At 37.1% G+C, this 18,925-nt stretch overlaps 1 protein-coding gene across 4 annotated transcripts in view; it reads left to right on the forward strand.

Moving 5' to 3' along the window:
• KPNA1 (karyopherin subunit alpha 1) overlaps positions 1-18,925 on the forward strand; it is a 69,873-nt gene that overhangs the window by 13,252 nt on the left and 37,696 nt on the right. Inside the window, exons 1-2 of one of the 4 annotated variants that reach the window (XM_030330530.2) lie at positions 4,406-4,613; positions 8,702-8,835. In XM_030330530.2, coding sequence (XP_030186390.1) covers positions 4,595-4,613; positions 8,702-8,835 — 153 coding nt within the window. In that variant the 5' untranslated portion in view covers positions 4,406-4,594. Of the gene's footprint in view, positions 1-4,405; positions 4,614-8,701; positions 8,836-14,354; positions 14,445-15,801; positions 16,065-18,925 lie in introns of those variants that run through there. The other 3 variants (XM_030330532.2, XM_030330529.1, XM_030330531.2) reach the window with 3 other exon arrangements.

The raw sequence follows: 18,925 nt of genomic DNA on the forward strand, positions 1-18,925 counted from the left end.
AATCCCAAACAGGCTCTGTGCTCTTAGTGCAGATCCAATGCAGGGCTAGATCCCATGAACCGTGAGATCATGACCTGAGCTGAAACCAGGAATCAGATGCTTAACCAGCTGAGCCATCCTGGTATCTTGTAAATACATATTTAATTCTTCACCAAGAAGACAGTATTGTAAAGATGTTGAGTTTCTTTAACTTACAGTTAGAATGTTATCTAAATAGCCGATGACTTTTTTTTTTTTTAATTTTTTTTTTTCAACGTTTATTTTATTTTTGGGACAGAGAGAGACAGAGCATGAACGGGGGAGGGGCAGAGAGAGAGGGAGACACAGAATCGGAAACAGGCTCCAGGCTCTGAGCCATCAGCCCAGAGCCCGACGCGGGGCTCGAACTCACGGACCGCGAGATCGTGACCTGGCTGAAGTCGGACGCTTAACCGACTGCGCCACCCAGGCGCCCCGCCAATGACTTTTTTTAAAGAAAGAAAAGATTGGACTAAGAGTTATTACTTTTTTGGCCTGGGAACTTCTTTACATTCTTATTGAGGACTCCAAAGAACTTTTGTTGATGTTATTGTTTTATATCTGTTAATATTTATTATATTAGAAATCAAAACAAATTTTACGTAAAGTGTTTTTTAATGTTTACTTATTTTGAGAGAGAGTGAGAGAGAGAGAGAGGAAGGGGCAGAGAGAGAGAAGAAGAGAATCCCAAGCAGGCTCTGCGCCATCAGCTCATAGCTCCATATGGGGCCTGACCTCATGAACCGTGAAATCATGACCCGAGTTGAAACCAAGAGTTGGATGCTTAACTGACTAAGCCAATCAGGTGCCCTGAATGAAATATTTGGAACACAGAAATACACAGTACACATTCTATTAAGCGTCAGAGTAATGATGTCATCACGTCATAAAGCTTCTGAAAAACTTATGAGTGAAAGTGAAAAATAGCATAGATAGTATCTTAGTAATATTATGAAAATAGTTCTCATGAAAAGCATTTTTTCACATATGATATTGTCAAATACGGAAAAGTTTGAACCAGTTTTGAGTTTAATGATGGTGGTGGGCAACTTCCTCATACATGCTGGTGTACATTTGGTTCAGCATTTTAGAGAGTACTTTGTCAGAATTTTAAATGCACGTGCTTTAGGCCTTTAGGTTACACTGTTTAGAATTCATTAATGGATATAACTGAATGTGTGCAAATACATGAAGGAGAATATTGGTTAAAGCATTATTTGGGATAAGAAATTGGAGATAAACCTGTCATTAATGTTTTGTGTCTAGTTATTGTATAAAAATTACTTTATTAAAAATAATTTATAGGCATTGAAATGGAAAGTTGTCCAGAGTTGAAGCAGAAGTGCAGAACTGAGTGTATAATTTCCCCATCCATGTACAATAAAAACCAGAAGGATATGTGTATAACCAGTTTTTGAAAGGATATGCAGAGAACCTGATGGTGGTTACCTTTAAGAGGAAGTACATTTCCATTTTTCTGTTTATGCCCTTTCGTAGTGTTCATTTTTTTAAAAATGTGAGCTATTTATTTAAAATTTATTTATTTTGAGAGAGAGCGAGAGAGCACGTCTGCGTGCACAAGTTGGGGAGGGGCAGAGAGAGAGAGAATCCCAAGCAGGCTCTGTGCTGGCATTGCAGGCGCCTGCTTGTGCACTGCCAGCACATAGCCTGAAGCGAGGCTTAAACTTACAAACTGTGAGATCATGACCTGAGCTGAAATCAAGAGTCAGACACCCAACCAATTGAGCTGCCCCAAGCCTTTTTATAATTTGAAAGGCACAAGTGCGCTGTAAGGATGATAGAAATTATTAGTTTGAGTGTTGAAATCATTTGTGAGTTCTCAGATGCCACCATTTAACAGAAAAAAGAAAGAAAAAACAGAGAGGTGCTGGCATTTCTCATGTCTGTTTACTTTTGCAGAGCAGTTGCTCTAATCAAATAGGACTTCTTGATATTCTTCATCAGTTGTGCTTTCTAAGATCTGTGCCTTTTTCTTTGTACTCTTCTGTTTTGTGCGTCTTTCTCTTTTAACTTCAACTGCTGAAATCCTATCTATCCTTTACAGCCTAACTGAAACACCATCTTCTCTATGAAGCTATCCCTCATCACTTTAGTCAGAAGAGATCTTTTTTTGAACCTTTGGAACTATTTATAGCCATTTCTTCATTACACAAATATCAGGTGTGAGCTATATATGGGCCAGACAGCGGGAGTATGCTTTCATCTTTTTTCTCTTCACCTTATAAGGTAATATCCCCATTGTGCACCTAAGGAAACCAAGGCTCACAGAAGTTTAGTATTTTTTCTACGTCGCCATACTAAGAAGTAAATTTGAAAAGAGAGCTTTAAGGCCAGCCCTCTTCTCTGGACTTGCTTCTTAAGTCACTTTAATAACAGAAGTAAGTGAATAGTAGTTTTGTATGAATATTCCTTCCCTGTTAGATTTTTTTATATTAAAAAAATGTTTGCAATAATTTGAAAATTTCAAGAAGTGTATAAAAATCTCCTTTTTACCCTTCATCCACATTCCACATTTTATCTTTTACTCCATTTGTTTTATCATTTATTCTTTCTTTCTGTATATGTGCATGTGTGTGTATTCCTGACATTGCTTTTCCTAAATTATGTGCCCTTCCAGCTCCATGTTGAGTGTAGGCTTCCAGTTATTGAAGTCTAATTGGCTTTTGGTATTGTTAAACTTTATCCAGGTCTTGCCCTGTTACTATAGACTTTCTCCTTTCTCTGACCTAAAACTTCTGATTCTTACAATGCTATATTGTGATATTTCAGAGCCAAAATGCTGTTTGCTTCAGGAATCCAGCTTTTTTCTCTAGATCATTTGTCAGCACCATTAAATGATTCCTTCAGGATTATTTGCAATTCTCATCTGCATTGCCCCCTGCCTTTCAGTCTAGTAAAACTCAATCTGACAAAATGCCACTGGGTATATGTATCAGTCTGCTTAGACTGCCGTAAAAAATACCACAGATTGGGTAGCTTAAACAACAGAAATTCATTTTATCCCAGTTCTGGAGGCCAGAAGTCCAAGATCAAGGTGCCAACAGGGTTGGTTTCTGGTGGAACTTCTCTTCCTGACTTGCAAATGACCACCTTCTTGCTGTGTCCTCACGTGGCCTTATTTGTGGGCACATAGGGGGTTAGAATGGGGGAAGAGATTTCTGGTGTGTTTCTTGCTCTTTTTTTTTTTTAAGTTTATTTATTTTGAGAGAGAGTGTGAGCAGGGAAGGGGCAGAGAACGAGGGAGAGAGAGAGAGAATCCCAAGCAGGCACTGCACTAGGGCCTAAGTCAGCACAGGGAACCCAGTGTGGGACTCAAACCCACGAACCGTGAGATAATGACCTGACCTGAAATGACCTGAAATCAAGAGTTGGATGCGTAACCCACTGAGGCACCCAGTGCCTCTTTTCCTCTTCTTATAAGGACACTTCTCACCCTCTCTTCCTCTTTTTATAAGGACACTAGTCCTACTGGATTAGGGTTCCACACTTATGACATCTTAATTAACCTTAATTATCTTCTTAAAGGTCCTATTTCCAAATATAGTCATATCGGAAGTTAGGGCTTCAATATATATAGTTGGTGAGGGTGGAGGAGTACAGTTCAGTCCATAACAGTAGAGCATCAGGTTTATAATCAGGAACGTAGGTTCATATCCTTGCTGTATCTTATATTATGTAACCCTGGCCAAGTCACCTCTTTTAGCCTCCTGAGTCCTTAACTGTAAAGGATGAGAATAATAATTTCTTGCCTCGTGTGTTTGTTAAGAGATTCAGGTAAAATAGATGATGCAACACAGCACATTATAAATCAAATGATTCTGAATTCAGGTGTGCAATAAGATCATCTTAAAAGGAACTCTTCTGTGAATTCCAGTCTGACTGCACAAGGAGCTCTACAGACCCACTCCCTAGTAAAAGTGGGAAAAACTTTAAAAACAGCTGTTTAAAGCTTCTGGAAATGGCCCTAGGCTTCCATTTGGAGGGAAGGTTTTCTTCTTGGGAGGAGCAGGACATCAGGATTTCTCTTCCCACCCCCAGGTGCCTGATGCTGATGCTAAGTTTTGGTATATGTGGTGGAGAGGTAGTTCTGGTGCCACCCACCCTCCTACCTACCTGGACAAAATACTCAGCGCCTGTAGGGGTTATCACTCAGAGAAGCGTGCTATTGTCTGTACTCCCAACTTGAGAGCCCTAGTTCAGAGATTTGGTTGGGTGGTTAGGGAGAAAAGCGGGTCATAAAATAGCTCCTCATCTCTTCTTCAAGGAATTAATTTACAAGGGAGCACTGATAAGAAGAATAGCTGACTTCTCAGAAGAAACAATGGAGGAGAGAGGCAGTGTAATAATACATTTTAAGTACTCAAAGACAAATACAGTCAACCAAAAATCCTATATATCCAGCAAAGCTATCTTTTTAAAATGAAAGCGAAATGAAGATTTTCCCCGATAAACAGGAACTGAGAGAGCTTATTACTTACAGACCACCTTGCAAGAATGCTAAAGGAAGCTTTTTATCCTGAAAGCAAGTAATCTCAAGAGAGTAATTTGAATCCATATGAAGAGTACCAGTAAAGGTAATTATGTAGTTTTAAAAGAGAATATAAGGACATATTTTTTCTCCTTTTTTCTTAAAACTGATTCTTGGGCTTATAAGGTGTGGAAATGTAGTATATTTGTAGCATATCTGTCAATAGCACAGAGGAAGTGAGTGGAGGCAAAGCTATGTCAAGCTAAGGAAATGAATATAGGTGATTAATTATTACAGTGCATTATTAGGTCTGTAACATTAAATATATCTATAACAATAATACCATCAAATGGAGGAAAAGGCAGTAGAACTATATAGCATAGCATTTCTATATCTTACTGGAATTAAGCGAGTAATAAATCTGAAGCTAGTATAAGTCTGAAGTTAAAATGTTATATGGTAAGCCCTTGAGCAGCCACTAGGGGGAAAAACTAAAAATACAGTGAAAAAGTCATTAAAGAAATTTTAGTGCTTCATTAGAAAATTTTCACCTAATGCAAAAGAAAGCAGTCAAAGTAATAAAGGAACAAAAAAGACATGAGACACATAGAAAATGAAAAAGCAGTTGTAAATAAACTGTAAGTAATAACATTAAACATGAATTGATTAAATTGTGTAATAAAAAAGGCAGAGATTTTCAGAGTATCCCAACTGTATGTTCTCTACAACAGATGTACTTTAAGTTTAAAGATACAAATACATTTAAAGTATAAGGATGGAAAAGATCTGTTATGCAAACAGCAATAACAAGAACACTGGAGTGGCTATTATAATATCTGAAAAAATAGACTAAAGCAAAACATGTTACCAGAGGTAACTAGTAACTAGGTTACTAGAGGTAACTAGGCATCTGAAGTGAACGTGGGGCATTTTCAAGGATAGATCATATACTAGGCCACAAAACAAATCTTAATACATTTAAAAGGATTGAAATAAAAAAGGTGGTCCTCTGACCACAGTGGAAAGAAATTAGAAATCACTAACAGAAATTTGGGGAACTCACAAATATGTGGAAATTAACACTCATAAATAACCAGTAGGTCAAAGTAGAAATGAAAAGAGAAATCAGAAAATACTTTGAGAAAAATGAAAATGAAGTTACTACCTAAGAAAACAGTGCTTACAGGGAAACTTCTAGTGATAAATGCTTATATTAAGAAAGAAGAAAGATCTCAAATCAGTAACCTTCCATCTTCAGTCACTGGAAAAAAGAGCAGCCCAAAACAAGCAGAAGGAGAGAAATAATAAAGATGAGAGTAGAAATTAATGAACTAGAAAATAGAAAAATGGTAGAGAAGATTAAGGTAACCAAAAACTGGTTTCTTGAAAAGATTGACAAAATTGGCACACCTTTAGCCAGACTGACCTAGAGAAAAAGGACTTAAATTAGTAGAATCAGAAATTACTGGGATTGCAAAAATGGAAAGGATTATAAAGGAATACTATGGACAACTGTATACCAATAAATTACATAGCTTAGATAAAATGGACAAATTTTTAGAAAGACAATTGCTGAAACATTTATATGGACACACTGAATAGTAGACCTATAGCAAGCGATGAGATTGAATTAATCATAAAGGTACCCACAAAGAAAAGCCCAGGCCCAAATGGTTTTACTACTGGATTCTACCAAACATTTAAAGAACAATTCTAACTCTTCCTAAAAATTGAGAGGGGTAATACTTCCCAACTTGTTTTATGAAACTGGTATTACCCTGATACCATAGACATTACGAGATAACTATAGACCACTATGTCTTATGAAGATAAACACAAAAATCCTCCAAATACTACCAAACCTAATTCACCAACATATAAAAAGAATTTTATGCCACAACCAAGTGGCATTTATCCCAGAAATGCAAGGTTGGTGTAAAGTTCACAAACCAATTAATGTAATGTATCAGTAAACAAAACAAAAAACAAAAGTCACATTGTCATCACCAAAGACATAGAGTTTTTGACAAAATCAACACTCTTTAATTGATAAAAACATTAAAAAAAAAAACGAATAGAAGGGAACTTTCTCAACATGAATAAAGACACCTATGAAAAATTCAAAGATAATGTCATACTTAATGTTGAAAAACTGAATGCTTTTCCCCTAAGATCAGGAATAAGACAAGAGTGTCTGCTTTCTCCATTTATATTTAACATTGTGTTAGAGTTTCTAACTATGGTACTTATGAAAAAAAAATACACAAAGTCATCAAGATTGGAAAGAAAGAAAGAAAACTGTCCCTGGCGGGTGACATGCTCTGGTATGTAAAAAATCTTAAGGAATCCACTAAAAAAATATTAGCACTGATGCACAAGTTCAGCAAAGTTGCAGAATACAAAGTCAGTATACAAAAAAATCAATTGTATTTCTATAGACTTATCATGAACAATCTAAAAGTGAAATTAAGAAAAAAATTCATTTGTAATAGCATCAAAAAAATTAAAACAGGAATAAATTTAACAAAAGAAGTGTAGAACACTGAAAACTACAAAATATTGTTGAAAGATTCTAAAGAAGCTCTAAGTAAATAGAAAAACATCCTGTCTGTGGTTTGGAAGATTTAACATCAAGATGGCAATACTCCCCACATTGACCTGCAGATTCAGTGTAGTCCATATCAAAATCCCAGCTCAGTTCTTTGTAGAAATTGACAAATTGCTCACTCCTAAAATTCACACGGAATTGCAAGGTGTCTAGAAGAGCCAAAACAATCTTGAAAAAGAATAAAATAGGAGGACTTATACTTCCTGATTTCAAAACTTAACAAAAATGGTACTCAAGATTATGTGGAATCAGCATAAGGGTATACATACAGATCAATGGAATAGAGTTGAATAAAACCATATAGATATGGCCAATTTGATTTTCAGCAAGGGTGTCAAGACGATTCAATGGAGGAAGAAAAATCTTTTCAACAAATGGTGCCTGCCTGGAACAAATGGGTAGCCAGTTATGAAAGAATGCATTTGGACCCTTACCTCATACCATATATAATAAATCACTCAAAATGAATGACCGACCTAAATGTAAAAGCTAAAATTTAAAACTCCTAATAGGAAATTTAGGATTTATAATCCCTAAGTATGACACTAAAAGCATAAGCAACAACAACAAAAAAATAGATTGATTTGGACTTCATCAAAATTAAAAACTTTTGTGTTTCAAAGGACACCATTAAGAAAGTGAAAGGACAACCTATAGAATTAAAGAAAATATTTAAAAAATATAAATCTCATAAGGATTTCTATCTAGAATATGTAAAAAATTCTTACAACTCAGTGATAAAAAGACGACTTAACAATGGGTGAAGAATCTGAATAGACTTTTTTTTTTTTTTATGGAGGATATACAGTTGGGAAATAAATTTATGTGAAATGACAGCAGATACCAAAAATTGTAATAGTAATTGTCGGCGAGGATGTGGAGAAATTGTCAACCCTTATGCCCTGCTGGTGGAAATGTAAAATAGCACAGCACTTTGGAAAAATATTTTGGCAGTTCCTGAAACGATTAAACAGAGTTACTGTGTGACCCAGTAGTTCCATTCCTAGGTATATACCCAAGAAAAAACATATGTCTACATAAAAACTTGTCCACAAATGTTTATGGAAGCATTATTCCTAATAGCCAAAAAGTGGAAAGAAAGAACCCAAATGTGTATCAGCTGATGAGTAGATACAAAATATAATGGGGTATATCCATATAATGGGATATTATTCAGCCATAAAAAGCAATAAAGTACTGCTATATGTTGCAACATAGATAAACTTTAAAAATATGCTAAATGAAAGAAGCCAGGCACAAAAGATCACACATGTGATTCTGTTCATATGAAATGTCCTGAATAGGAGTGATAGGCAGATGGTATGCAGTTTCTTTTTGAGGTGATAAAAATGTAAAAAAAAAAACAAAAAAAAAAACGTGTGGTGATGGTTTCACATGGCTGTGGAAATACCAAAAGCTATTGACTTGTACACTTTAATAAAGCTGTTAAAAAAAGTAACCCATTTCTGGTGTCCCTACAGAGTGAGGGTGGGCATGTATATATTTAAAAGACTGAGCTATTAGAATAACAGAGCTCCTTACCATAAGCTAAGCTCATTTGTTCCCTTCCTCTCTCATTTTTGTAGAAATCATGACCACCCCAGGAAAAGAGAACTTTCGCCTGAAAAGTTACAAAAATAAGTCCCTGAATCCTGATGAGATGCGCAGGAGGAGGGAGGAAGAGGGACTGCAGTTACGCAAGCAGAAAAGAGAAGAGCAGGTAAATCCTTTTACCCTTTTAAATTTATTTTAAAGAACTTAATGTTAACATATTAAGCCTGAAACCACTTCTATTTTAGTTTTGACGGTGTTGGATGTGTGAGTGTGTGTGTCTGTGTGTGTGTGTGTGTGTGTGTGTGTGTGTGTATCCCCTGTATCATAAAATCAACATGTTTTGGGAGTTCGGGAGAGGAGGTGATGAAAAGTAGAATACAAGAATAAAGAAATCTCTCAGGTTCTCATATTCCCAATATAACCACTGTTTAATATTTTGGCCTATTTGTTTCTAGTGTGTTTTATTTTTCTAAAGTTGGAGCTTCCTTAAGATTTTATGTGCATATTAATGAATTCTCAAGTGACCAATAAAACACTGCTTTTCATTACAATCTTTGATTTGAAAAGTTGTAAACATAGAAGATTAAAGAAGAGATAGTGAACCTCATAAAATCATCCTATGGATTCAGTAATTGTCAGTAGCAGGCCATACTTGGTTCATGTCTGTCTATCTTTATGTTTCTTTATTGTGTAGTATTTTAGAGTGAAATCTCAAGGAATATGTCTTTTTACCCCTAAATTCTGCAGGCTTCATTAGGACATTGATTTTTTATCTTCTTTTTTTTTTTAATTTTGGTCATTTTTAACTTGAGAACATCTGAACATCTACAGGAGAATTTGGGACTCTCTCTCATTTTACCTTCCTCTAAAAATGCTTAGAATGAACAGTCCATCCCCATCCCTTTTGGCAAAGAGATTTAAAGACATTTAGGTGACTTTTTTTTTTTAAGTTTATTTATTTTGAGAGAGACCAAAACAGCGTGAGTGGGGAAGGGGCAGAGAGAGGGAGACAGAGAATCCTAAGCAGGCTCTGCACTGTCAGTGGAGCCTGATGTGGGGCTTGAACTCATGAAACCATGAGATCATGACCTGAGGTGAAACCAAGAGTCAGAAGCTTAATTGACTGAGCCACCCAGGCGCCCCTAGGTTACTTTTTTTTTTTTTTTTTTTTTTTTTGCTAAGGAGAGATTTTTGAGCTTAGAAGGACCATTTGACCTCCACACTACAAAAGCTCCATAAAAGGCGAATAAATGACTCAGTCCTTTCATACCTGAGAAATACGGTAATCTGTCATAAATATTTTGCAGTTAACAGTGAGCTGTTTTCAACATACACTGTTTTTTTGAGTAACGCTGCATGGAAAATCCAAGTAGTTAAAGTCTAAGAGTACATTACAACTTCAGTGTTGTTGTTTTTTTTTGTTAGGGCTGTAGATGTTTGAATCAAACAGTGTCATTGTTACTGTTATTTTTGGGCAAAGAGAGTTTGTAATATTATAATAAAGTTTATATTAAGTGTAGTAAATTAAGTTATGAGTTACCACTTAGTCATAAAAGGATGAGTTTCTCTGGGTTTCTTATTACCTCTTTATTCATCTCTGTGTCTTGAGGTGGAACCTTTTCTTTGAATAAACTTTTATATTAGCTTCTATTTTGGTAGTAAATTTCAGAAATCATAATAGCATTGTTACATATTTATATTCCTATATATGAATACATAAATATATGTACATGAGCCCAAGTATAGGTCTGAATGTAGCCACCAGCTTATGCATCATATTTGGCATAAAGCCATTTGAAGGTGTAGTAATGATACTCTGCCATTAACAGTGTTCATATTATTCTCTTCTTGGTGATGGGTGATTTCATGTAATTAGACTTCATTGTAAAGTCTATGTAAATAAATTTTTTGTATTCACTTACCTGCCTGAAGGCAAATGCTCTCTGTCCTTAATATATCAAGTGGCAAGTATGGTCCCATATATTGGGCTATAAATATTTGTAGTTGAAATTCTATTGGCTTCATTGTATGAGATCTGAAATTTTGCTATGGCTTTAATAAGTTTCTGTGATAAGTTTTTGGAATACTGCTGTATTGAAAATCCTCATTTCTTAATTTCTTATGTGCCATGTAATGTAGAAACAACTGGTAAAAACTAATCAGGCTTCTTAATACCATAACAGTACTTGTTTCATGCCTGATTTGTAAAATGGTAAATATCAGTAAGATACAGACTCATTTAGGTACTGTTTATCTTTCCACAGTTGCTTTGTCATCTATTGGGAAACCTCACAGGTCTAGGCCAGCTGATGAGCTAGATGTGAGAGTAGCACAGGAGTTGATGTTGCCAAGTGCACAAAAGATAACTTGCTGCATCTTTATAGGGTTATCCTTTTAGCAGACTAACATTTAATTTTTGTTGTATCTGGACAGCACTTTAAAAATGACCCCTGTATACTTGGCACTTACAGACCAAACTAAAATTATTTTTGGCAAAATATTTTGCTAGTTGGTATCATTCTGATTGAGCCAGTACTTATAAATTTGAATTAAGCAGACTCTTGTTAACTCTGAGTGAATAGGTAACCTAGTGCTGCTTAAATAGAGATTGCCTGATGTTTCTAGTTATAAGAAATATCTTGTGAGGTGAGCAAGTTGATAAGCTTCTGGACAGGCAACTTCCATTAATTAACTTGGTTGACAAGTGCAGGCAACATGTAGTCTGTAGATAAGGCATACAGATCATGATTGTTTTGGCAGTTTTTTCTTTTTTTAAATCTATTTTTCTCTGAGTAATACATGTTGCTGAAAAAGGTAAATAGTACTACAGTACTTGAAACCAAACCACCAGTGTTCTTGGTCTCATTCCCAAGTAAGCCACTTCAATCCTCTTAACTATTTATTTATCAATTTAAAGTATTATCTATTGATGTTCTGTTATGCTAGGTGAAGATTTAAGCTCTTACACGACTTTTCCCTTGTGTCTATTCTCCTAACACAGTTATACTATCCTATGTAAGTTTCATTTATTGCTGAGCTGAGTAGTATACCGTGGTTACATTTCCTTTCTTTGTATTTGTTTTTCCTGGCATTAATTGTCTGATTTTTTTTTTTTTTTTTTCTTTACCTGCTTGGCTTTTTTTCTGATTCCTGGCTGCTTTTCCTTCTCTTTTACAGCTCTTTTAAGTTATTTTTATCTGATTTTCTACTTGCTTAAACTTCTCAGATAATTTATCACTTTCATATTTTTTCCTTTGGAGACCTCTTCCCTACATTTTCTGACCTCTAGCACCAGTCAGAATTGTTTGTCCTGTGTTCTTGCTGTATCGCTGTAGTCTTAGAACTTCCCTTAACTGGAAATTTCTCCTGTCTTATCTTGTCATCATCCTTGTGATGTAAGCGCTTTGGTGTTTTTATTTCAAATCCTACTTGTTTATCAGCAGTTGTGGTTTTCATGACCCATAGTAAAGATCGTAACAGTATCCTGCCATTCCATATTAAAAACACTGCTTGTGGATATAAATTTTGCAATGCCAATAGATGTAATTTTAGTGATTAGGCTTGATTTAGAAGTCCTGCAAATGCTTTAGTAGTTGTGAAACAAAAGGAAAGCGTAACAAAGAAATCCTTAAAAATAAACAAGAAGATTCAGCTGGGTCTAGCTCTGTGTCATGCTTGTGGCTAGACCACACAGAGAGGAAATACTTTAATACACTTTGAAATATGACAGAATGGTTAATTATTTCTGTTGGGTTGTATCTAAAGGACAAAAAGGAGTATAAAGAAATCATCAACTGCTTTCGTAATCATACAGGATTGATCTTGAAACTATGCATATTTGTGTATGGATACAGTACATAATTATGTTAATATTAGGAACCTAGATCTTTTAGCTTCCGAAAGAATAGAAATATAAAATCAAAGAGGTTATATAAATTTGCATTGGCGATATCATTAGGGATTCATTATGTGTTTTCTTTTTAAAACACATGCACACAAACCAGCTTTGTCCTAGAAAGGCTTAGAAGTAGTGAAATACCTATCAGTGAGCACCTCTAGCACCCTGAGATTGTGGTCATTAGAGAATTTTTCTCTTAAAGGAACAAGGTTTCTTGGAAAAAACACCTGATTCTTGATTAAAGGTAGGGAATATTCAAGGCAAATGTGTAATATTTTTTCATAACATAGAGCAAGGAAATTTAAGACCATTGAAAATTGTGTTGAAAAGAATTAGGAGATAGCTTGAACAGGTTCCCATTAGCCAAAAGTGGGATATTTTGAGTATTAGGGCACTTTGAGGACTTCTGCTTCCAGCCAAAGTGGAATAGCAGGGCCTAGATTTACCCTCCTACCTGAAGCAAACCCAAGAATAACCAGACAAAATACATGAAACACTAATTCAAGACACCAGACATTAGCCAGTGAAGGACAGTGATCTCTAGAGATGGGAAACAAATGAGTTGAGCCTTATCATTGCTTCAGCTTACTGCCCAACAGAGTTTCCAGGTTGCAACACAGGGAGAGGGAACTAAGGGCCAAAGCCTTTCTGAATTGAGGAGACAGAGCTGAGAGTCTGGAGAGACAAAGACATCCATTCATAGGAGGGAATACCAAAAGGGAGACTTGTGTCTATAGAGAGAAGCCTGGAGATCTTCAAAGTGTTTTTTTGAATATTCAGCAGAGTACTGATCAGCATATGTGCTTGAGGAGACTACTAAGGCAAGAGAAACTTATCATCCAAAAAGATTAGAGGGAACCGTGCCTGGCCCTTACACAGTGCTGACACTTGTTCCTGTTCCTATAGCCAGACTGGAGAAACTCATTTACGGGGCCATTAGGTATTCAGGAGAGTCTTGCCTCAGTAGTGGAGATTAATTAGCCATAAATTTACTACTGCCCCAGACCTACCTAACAAATCATAAAAGCAAGATCTGAGAGGATCAAACTGCAGGTTTTGGTTTTCCTGAATTAGTAGTCATATAGGAAAAAGAAATAACTGGATTTTCTCTGTCTTCATTTTCAAAATGAATTGGTTTCTTAGCATCCTCCAGAGGGAGCAGGAAAGTCTGTATTTTAATATTATTAGGAACTCATAGTGTTTAACATAAAATAGATGTATTTCAGTTTATTTTTTCTGTGTTTTTAAAAAAGCAACTTTATGGCTGTATAGTTGACATACTATGGAGTGTACACTTTGTTAAATTTTGAGATATGTATATGTAAAATCATCACTGTAATTAATATAGTGAACATATTTATTGCTATCCAACTTTCCTGGTATACCTTTGTAGTACCTTTTCCCCACCCTTCACCTATCTCCAAGCAACTTCTGATCTGTTTTGGTCACCACTGATTATTTTGCATAAATGGACTGAAAAAATATGTATTCTATTTTGTCTGGCTTTTTTCAGTCAGCTTAATCATTTTGAGATTCATTTATGTTGTTGTATCAGTAGTTCATTCCATTTCATTGTTGAATAGCATTCTGTTGTACAGATAAAGCCACAATTGGTTTATCTGTTCACCTGTTAATGGCAGTTTGGATTGTTTCCAGTTTCTGGTGATTACAAATAAAACTGCTATGAACATTCATGATCAGCTCTTTTTATGGACATGTATTTCCATTTTTCTAGATATCTAGGAGGAGAATGGCTGGGTTGTATAGTAGGTGTGTACTTAAGCTGTCAACTGTTTGCTAAAATGGGTTGTACTATTTTACCTTCACATCAGCAGCATATGAGAGTTTCATCGGCTCCACATCCTTCTGAGCATTTGGTATGGTCAGTCTTTTTCATTTTATCTATTCTAAGGTGTGCATAGTAGTATGCCATTATGGTTTTATTATGCACTTCCCTAATGATGGAAGTTGAAAGCATGTTTTCATGTGTTCATTTGCCCCTTTGTATATTTACTTTAGTGAAGTCTGTTTAGTTTTATTTTTTAAAATCTGCTTAGTATTTTAATTGAGTTATTTTCTGGATGCAAGTCTTTTGTTGGATATGTTTTGTAAATATTTTCTCCCAGCTGATGGCTTGCCTTTTTGTTTTCAGAAGTGCTGTTTGAAGACCAAAGGTTTTGATTTTGGAATTCCATGTATGTTTTTTTCTTTAATGGATTATGCTTTTGTGTGTCAGATCTAAGAATCTTTGCCAAATCCATGGTCACTTAAGATTTTCTTGTATGTTTTCTTTAAGAAGTTTTGTTATAGTTTAAATTTAGGTCTATGATAATTCACATTTTTGTATATAATGTGGAATAAGAGGAAAGGAGCCTTTTTTTTTTTTTTAAACATATGGATTTCCAGTTGTTCAGGTGTCATTTTTAAAAAAAATTTTTTTTTTCCAACGTTTATTTATTTTTGGGACAGAGAGAGACCAAGCATGAATGGGGGAGGGGCAGAGAGAGAGGGAGACACAGAATCGGAAACAGGCTTCAGGCTCTGAGCCATCAGCCCAGAGCCCGACGCGGGGCTCGACCTCACGGACCGCGAGATCGTGACCTGGTTGAAGTCGGACGCTTAACCGACTGCGCCACCCAGGCGCCCCTCAGGTGTCATTTTTTGAAAAGATTGTTTTACTTCACTGATTGCCTTGAAACCATTTACATTCAATTGACCATCTCTGTGTGGATCTGGCTTCTGAACTTCTATTTTGTTCCCATTGGTTTATTTATCTGTCTTATTTGCCACACTGTGTTGATTACTGTAGCTTTTATAATGAGTCTTGAAATCATATTACTAGCTCTCTAACCTTGTTCTTTCCAAAAATTGTTCTGGCTGTTATAGGTCCTTTGCATTTTTATATGAACTTCAGAATCAGCTTGTCAGTTTGTGCACAAAAGCCTGCTCTGGGGATTTGATTGTGATTTTGTTAGATGTGTAGATCAGCTGGGGGAGAATTCCTATCGTAACAATGAGTCTTCTGACTCATAAGGACCGTATCTCCCGTTTATTTGTGTCTAAAATTTCTAAATTTCTAAAATTTCTAAATTTCTAAAATTGTAGTTTTTTTGTCAGATTTTTCCCTAAGTATTTCATAGTTTCAATGCTATTGTAAATGATATCTTTTGAATTTCAACTGTTTTCAACTGTTCATTGTTAATATTTAGAGTCCCCTGGGACTCACTGAGAGATGGTTCCCCTTCTTGGAGTGCGTCTGGGAGAGATGGCATTGCCTCTTTGGGGAGAAAAGAGCTGGTGGGCACCATTTCCCTCAGTATAGGCACAGAGACACCAGCTGAAGGTGGCTAACCTGGACACTGGCTCTCTGCTGCACTTTACTCTAAACTCCATGCCTCTGTGCTTTGGTGCAATTGCCCTCCAGGGACAAACCTGCACCAGTCTCAGTGCAGTGAGACCCTCCCTCAGAGGACCGGCACAGCTTCATGTCATACCAGGTCCGTAAAGTTTGGAGTTTGAAAACTCAGCGGGCCTGCTTGGGATAGACCCCAAGGTGCAATATACTGCTGGGTGGCCAGATGGCTAGGACACAGGGTGAAGGTAGTGAGCTAAGGGATGCCTGGGATACACCAGGGGAAATTGCTCTTCTGGGAGGGCTTTGTGGTGGTGGGATGTGAGTTCCCCTCTCTGGTGACTAGGTGGCTGGCTGAAATAATTTTCCTCCCTTACCCCTTAGTATAAACTAACGTCAGTAAGCAGCACAGCGCCAACCGGGGTGGCTTACATTTGTTACACTAGGTTCTGGTCTCCTGCCCTCTGCAGGTGGAGCTTTACTAAGGCAGTTGTACTTGAGAACTAGAGCAGCGGGCCCCTCCCCCAGAAGACCAGCACAGGCCCTTGCACACACCGTGTCTTTTGACCATGAGTTCTGTGAAGTTTCAGCTCTAGTGGAAGTACCATCAAGTCTCTTTTAACAAGCAGACCAGAGCACACCTAGTTAAAACTCACCATACTCTGGCCAATGTTCTGATAATCCCCACTGCTCACTGCAGGAAAGGAGAAACTCTACAGAGGACTGACTTGAGGGAAAGAGCAGTCAAACACAGCAGGAGAGTGCACACAGCATATACCAGAGTCATTTTATTTTATTTTATTTTATTTTATTTTATTTTATTTTATTTTATTTTATTTTACTTTTTTGAGTCACTTCTTTTTTAAATTTTATTAATTTTGTTTATTTTTGAGAGAGAGAGAGAGGGAGAGAAAGTGCAAGCGGGGGAGGGACAGAGAGAGAGGGGAAGACACAGAATCTGAACCAGGCTCCAGGCTCTGAGCTGTTAGCACAGAGCCTGATGTGGGGCTCGAACTCACAAACTGCGAGATCATGACCTGAGCCAAAGTTGAATGCTTAACCGACTGAACCACCCAGGTACCCCACACCAGAGACACTTCTGAAGCACTAGGCCTTGGACAGTATATGACCTCTTCTTCATAAAGCCATTACTCTTAGTAGCAGGAAACATAACAGGCTTTCCCAACACAGAGAAGACAGAGACCTAGACAAAATACCAAGATGTAGGAATTCATACCAAAAGAAAGAACAAGTAAAAGTCATGGCCAGGGATCTAATTGAAAAGGTTATTAAGTAATATTCCTGAACCAGAATGTAAGGCAGCAATGATAAGGATATACTCTGGGCTTGAGAAAAGCTTAGACAACACCAAGGAGTCCCTTACCACAGAGATAAAAGACTAAAAAACTAGTCACGCTGAAATGAAAAATATAATAACCAAGATTTGAAAACAAATGGATATAATGACCACAAGAAAGGAAGAAGCAGAGGAGTGAATAAGTGACACAGAAGATAAAATTATGGAAAATAATGAAGATGAAAAGAGGGAAAGAAAAATACTAGATCATGAATGCAGACCTAGGGAATGAAGTGACTCCATAAACCGTAATAACATTTGTATCATAGGAATCCCAGCAGAAGAAGAGAGGGAAAAGGGGGCAGAAGATTTATTTGAGGAAACTATAGCTGAAAACTAATATGGGGAAGGAAACAGACATCCAAGTCCAGGAGGCACAGACACCTCCCATCAAAATCAACAAAAGTGGGCCAACACCAGGACATACTGTAGTTAAATTTGCAAAATATAAAGAAAAAAAAAACCTTAAAATCAGTAAGACAGAAGAAGTCCCTAATTTAGAAGGGAAGACAAATAATGTTAACATCAGATCTCTCCACAGAACTTGACAGGCAAGAAGGGAGTGGCATGATATATTCAGCATACTGAATAGGAAAAATATGCAGCCAAGAATACTGTGTCCAGCAAGGCTGTCATTCGGAATAGAAGTAGAAGAGTTTCCCAGACAAAAACTAAAGGAGTTTGTAACCACAAAACTAGCCCCACAAGATGACAGGGGACTCTTTAAATGGGAAAGAAAGACCAAAGTGACAGAGACTAGAAAGGAACAGAAAACATCTGCAGAAACAACAACAAAACAAGTAATAAAATGCCACTAAGTTTGTATCTATCAGTAATTACTCTGAATGTAAATGGACTAAATGCTCCAATCAAAAGACATCGGGTGTCAGAATGGATAAAAACCATCTGTATGCTGCCTACAAGAGACTCATTAAAAAATATTTTTTTTTAATGTTTAATTTGAAGAGAGAGAGAGAGAAAGCGGGGGAGGGGCAGAGAGAGAGGGAGACACAGAATCAGAAGCAGGCTCCAGGCTCTGAGCTGTCAGCACAGACCCCGATGTGGGGCTTGAATTCACGAACCATGAGATCATGACCTGAGCCGAAGTCAGACGCTTAACCAAGTGAGCCACCCAGGTGCTCCACAAGAGATTCATTTTATTTTTTATTTAAAAAAATTTTTTTTAATGTTTATTTTTGACACAGAGAGACAGAACATGAGTGGGGGGGGTGGGGGGGGCAGAGAGAGAGGGAGACACAGAATCAGAAGCAGGCTCCAGGCTCTGAGCTGTCAGCACAGAGCCTGACTGGGGCTCGAACTCACAGACTGCGAGGTCATGACCTGAGCCAAAGTTGGGCACTCAACCGACTGAGCCACCTAGGTGCCCCACGAGAAATTCATTTTATTTTTTTATTTTATTTTTTTTTTTATTAAAAAAATTTTTTTTTTCAACGTTTATTTATTTTTGGGACAGAGAGAGACAGAGCACGAATGGGGGAGGGGCAGAGAGAGAGGGAGACACAGAACCGGAAACAGGCTCCAGGCTCTGAGCCATCAGCCCAGAGCCCGACGCGGGGCTCGACCTCACGGACCGCGAGATCGTGACCTGGCTGAAGTCGGACGCTTAACCGACTGCGCCACCCAGGCGC

This window comes from Lynx canadensis, chromosome C2 (genome assembly GCF_007474595.2).
Source record: "Lynx canadensis isolate LIC74 chromosome C2, mLynCan4.pri.v2, whole genome shotgun sequence".
NCBI classification, from domain to species: Eukaryota; Metazoa; Chordata; class Mammalia; order Carnivora; family Felidae; genus Lynx; species Lynx canadensis.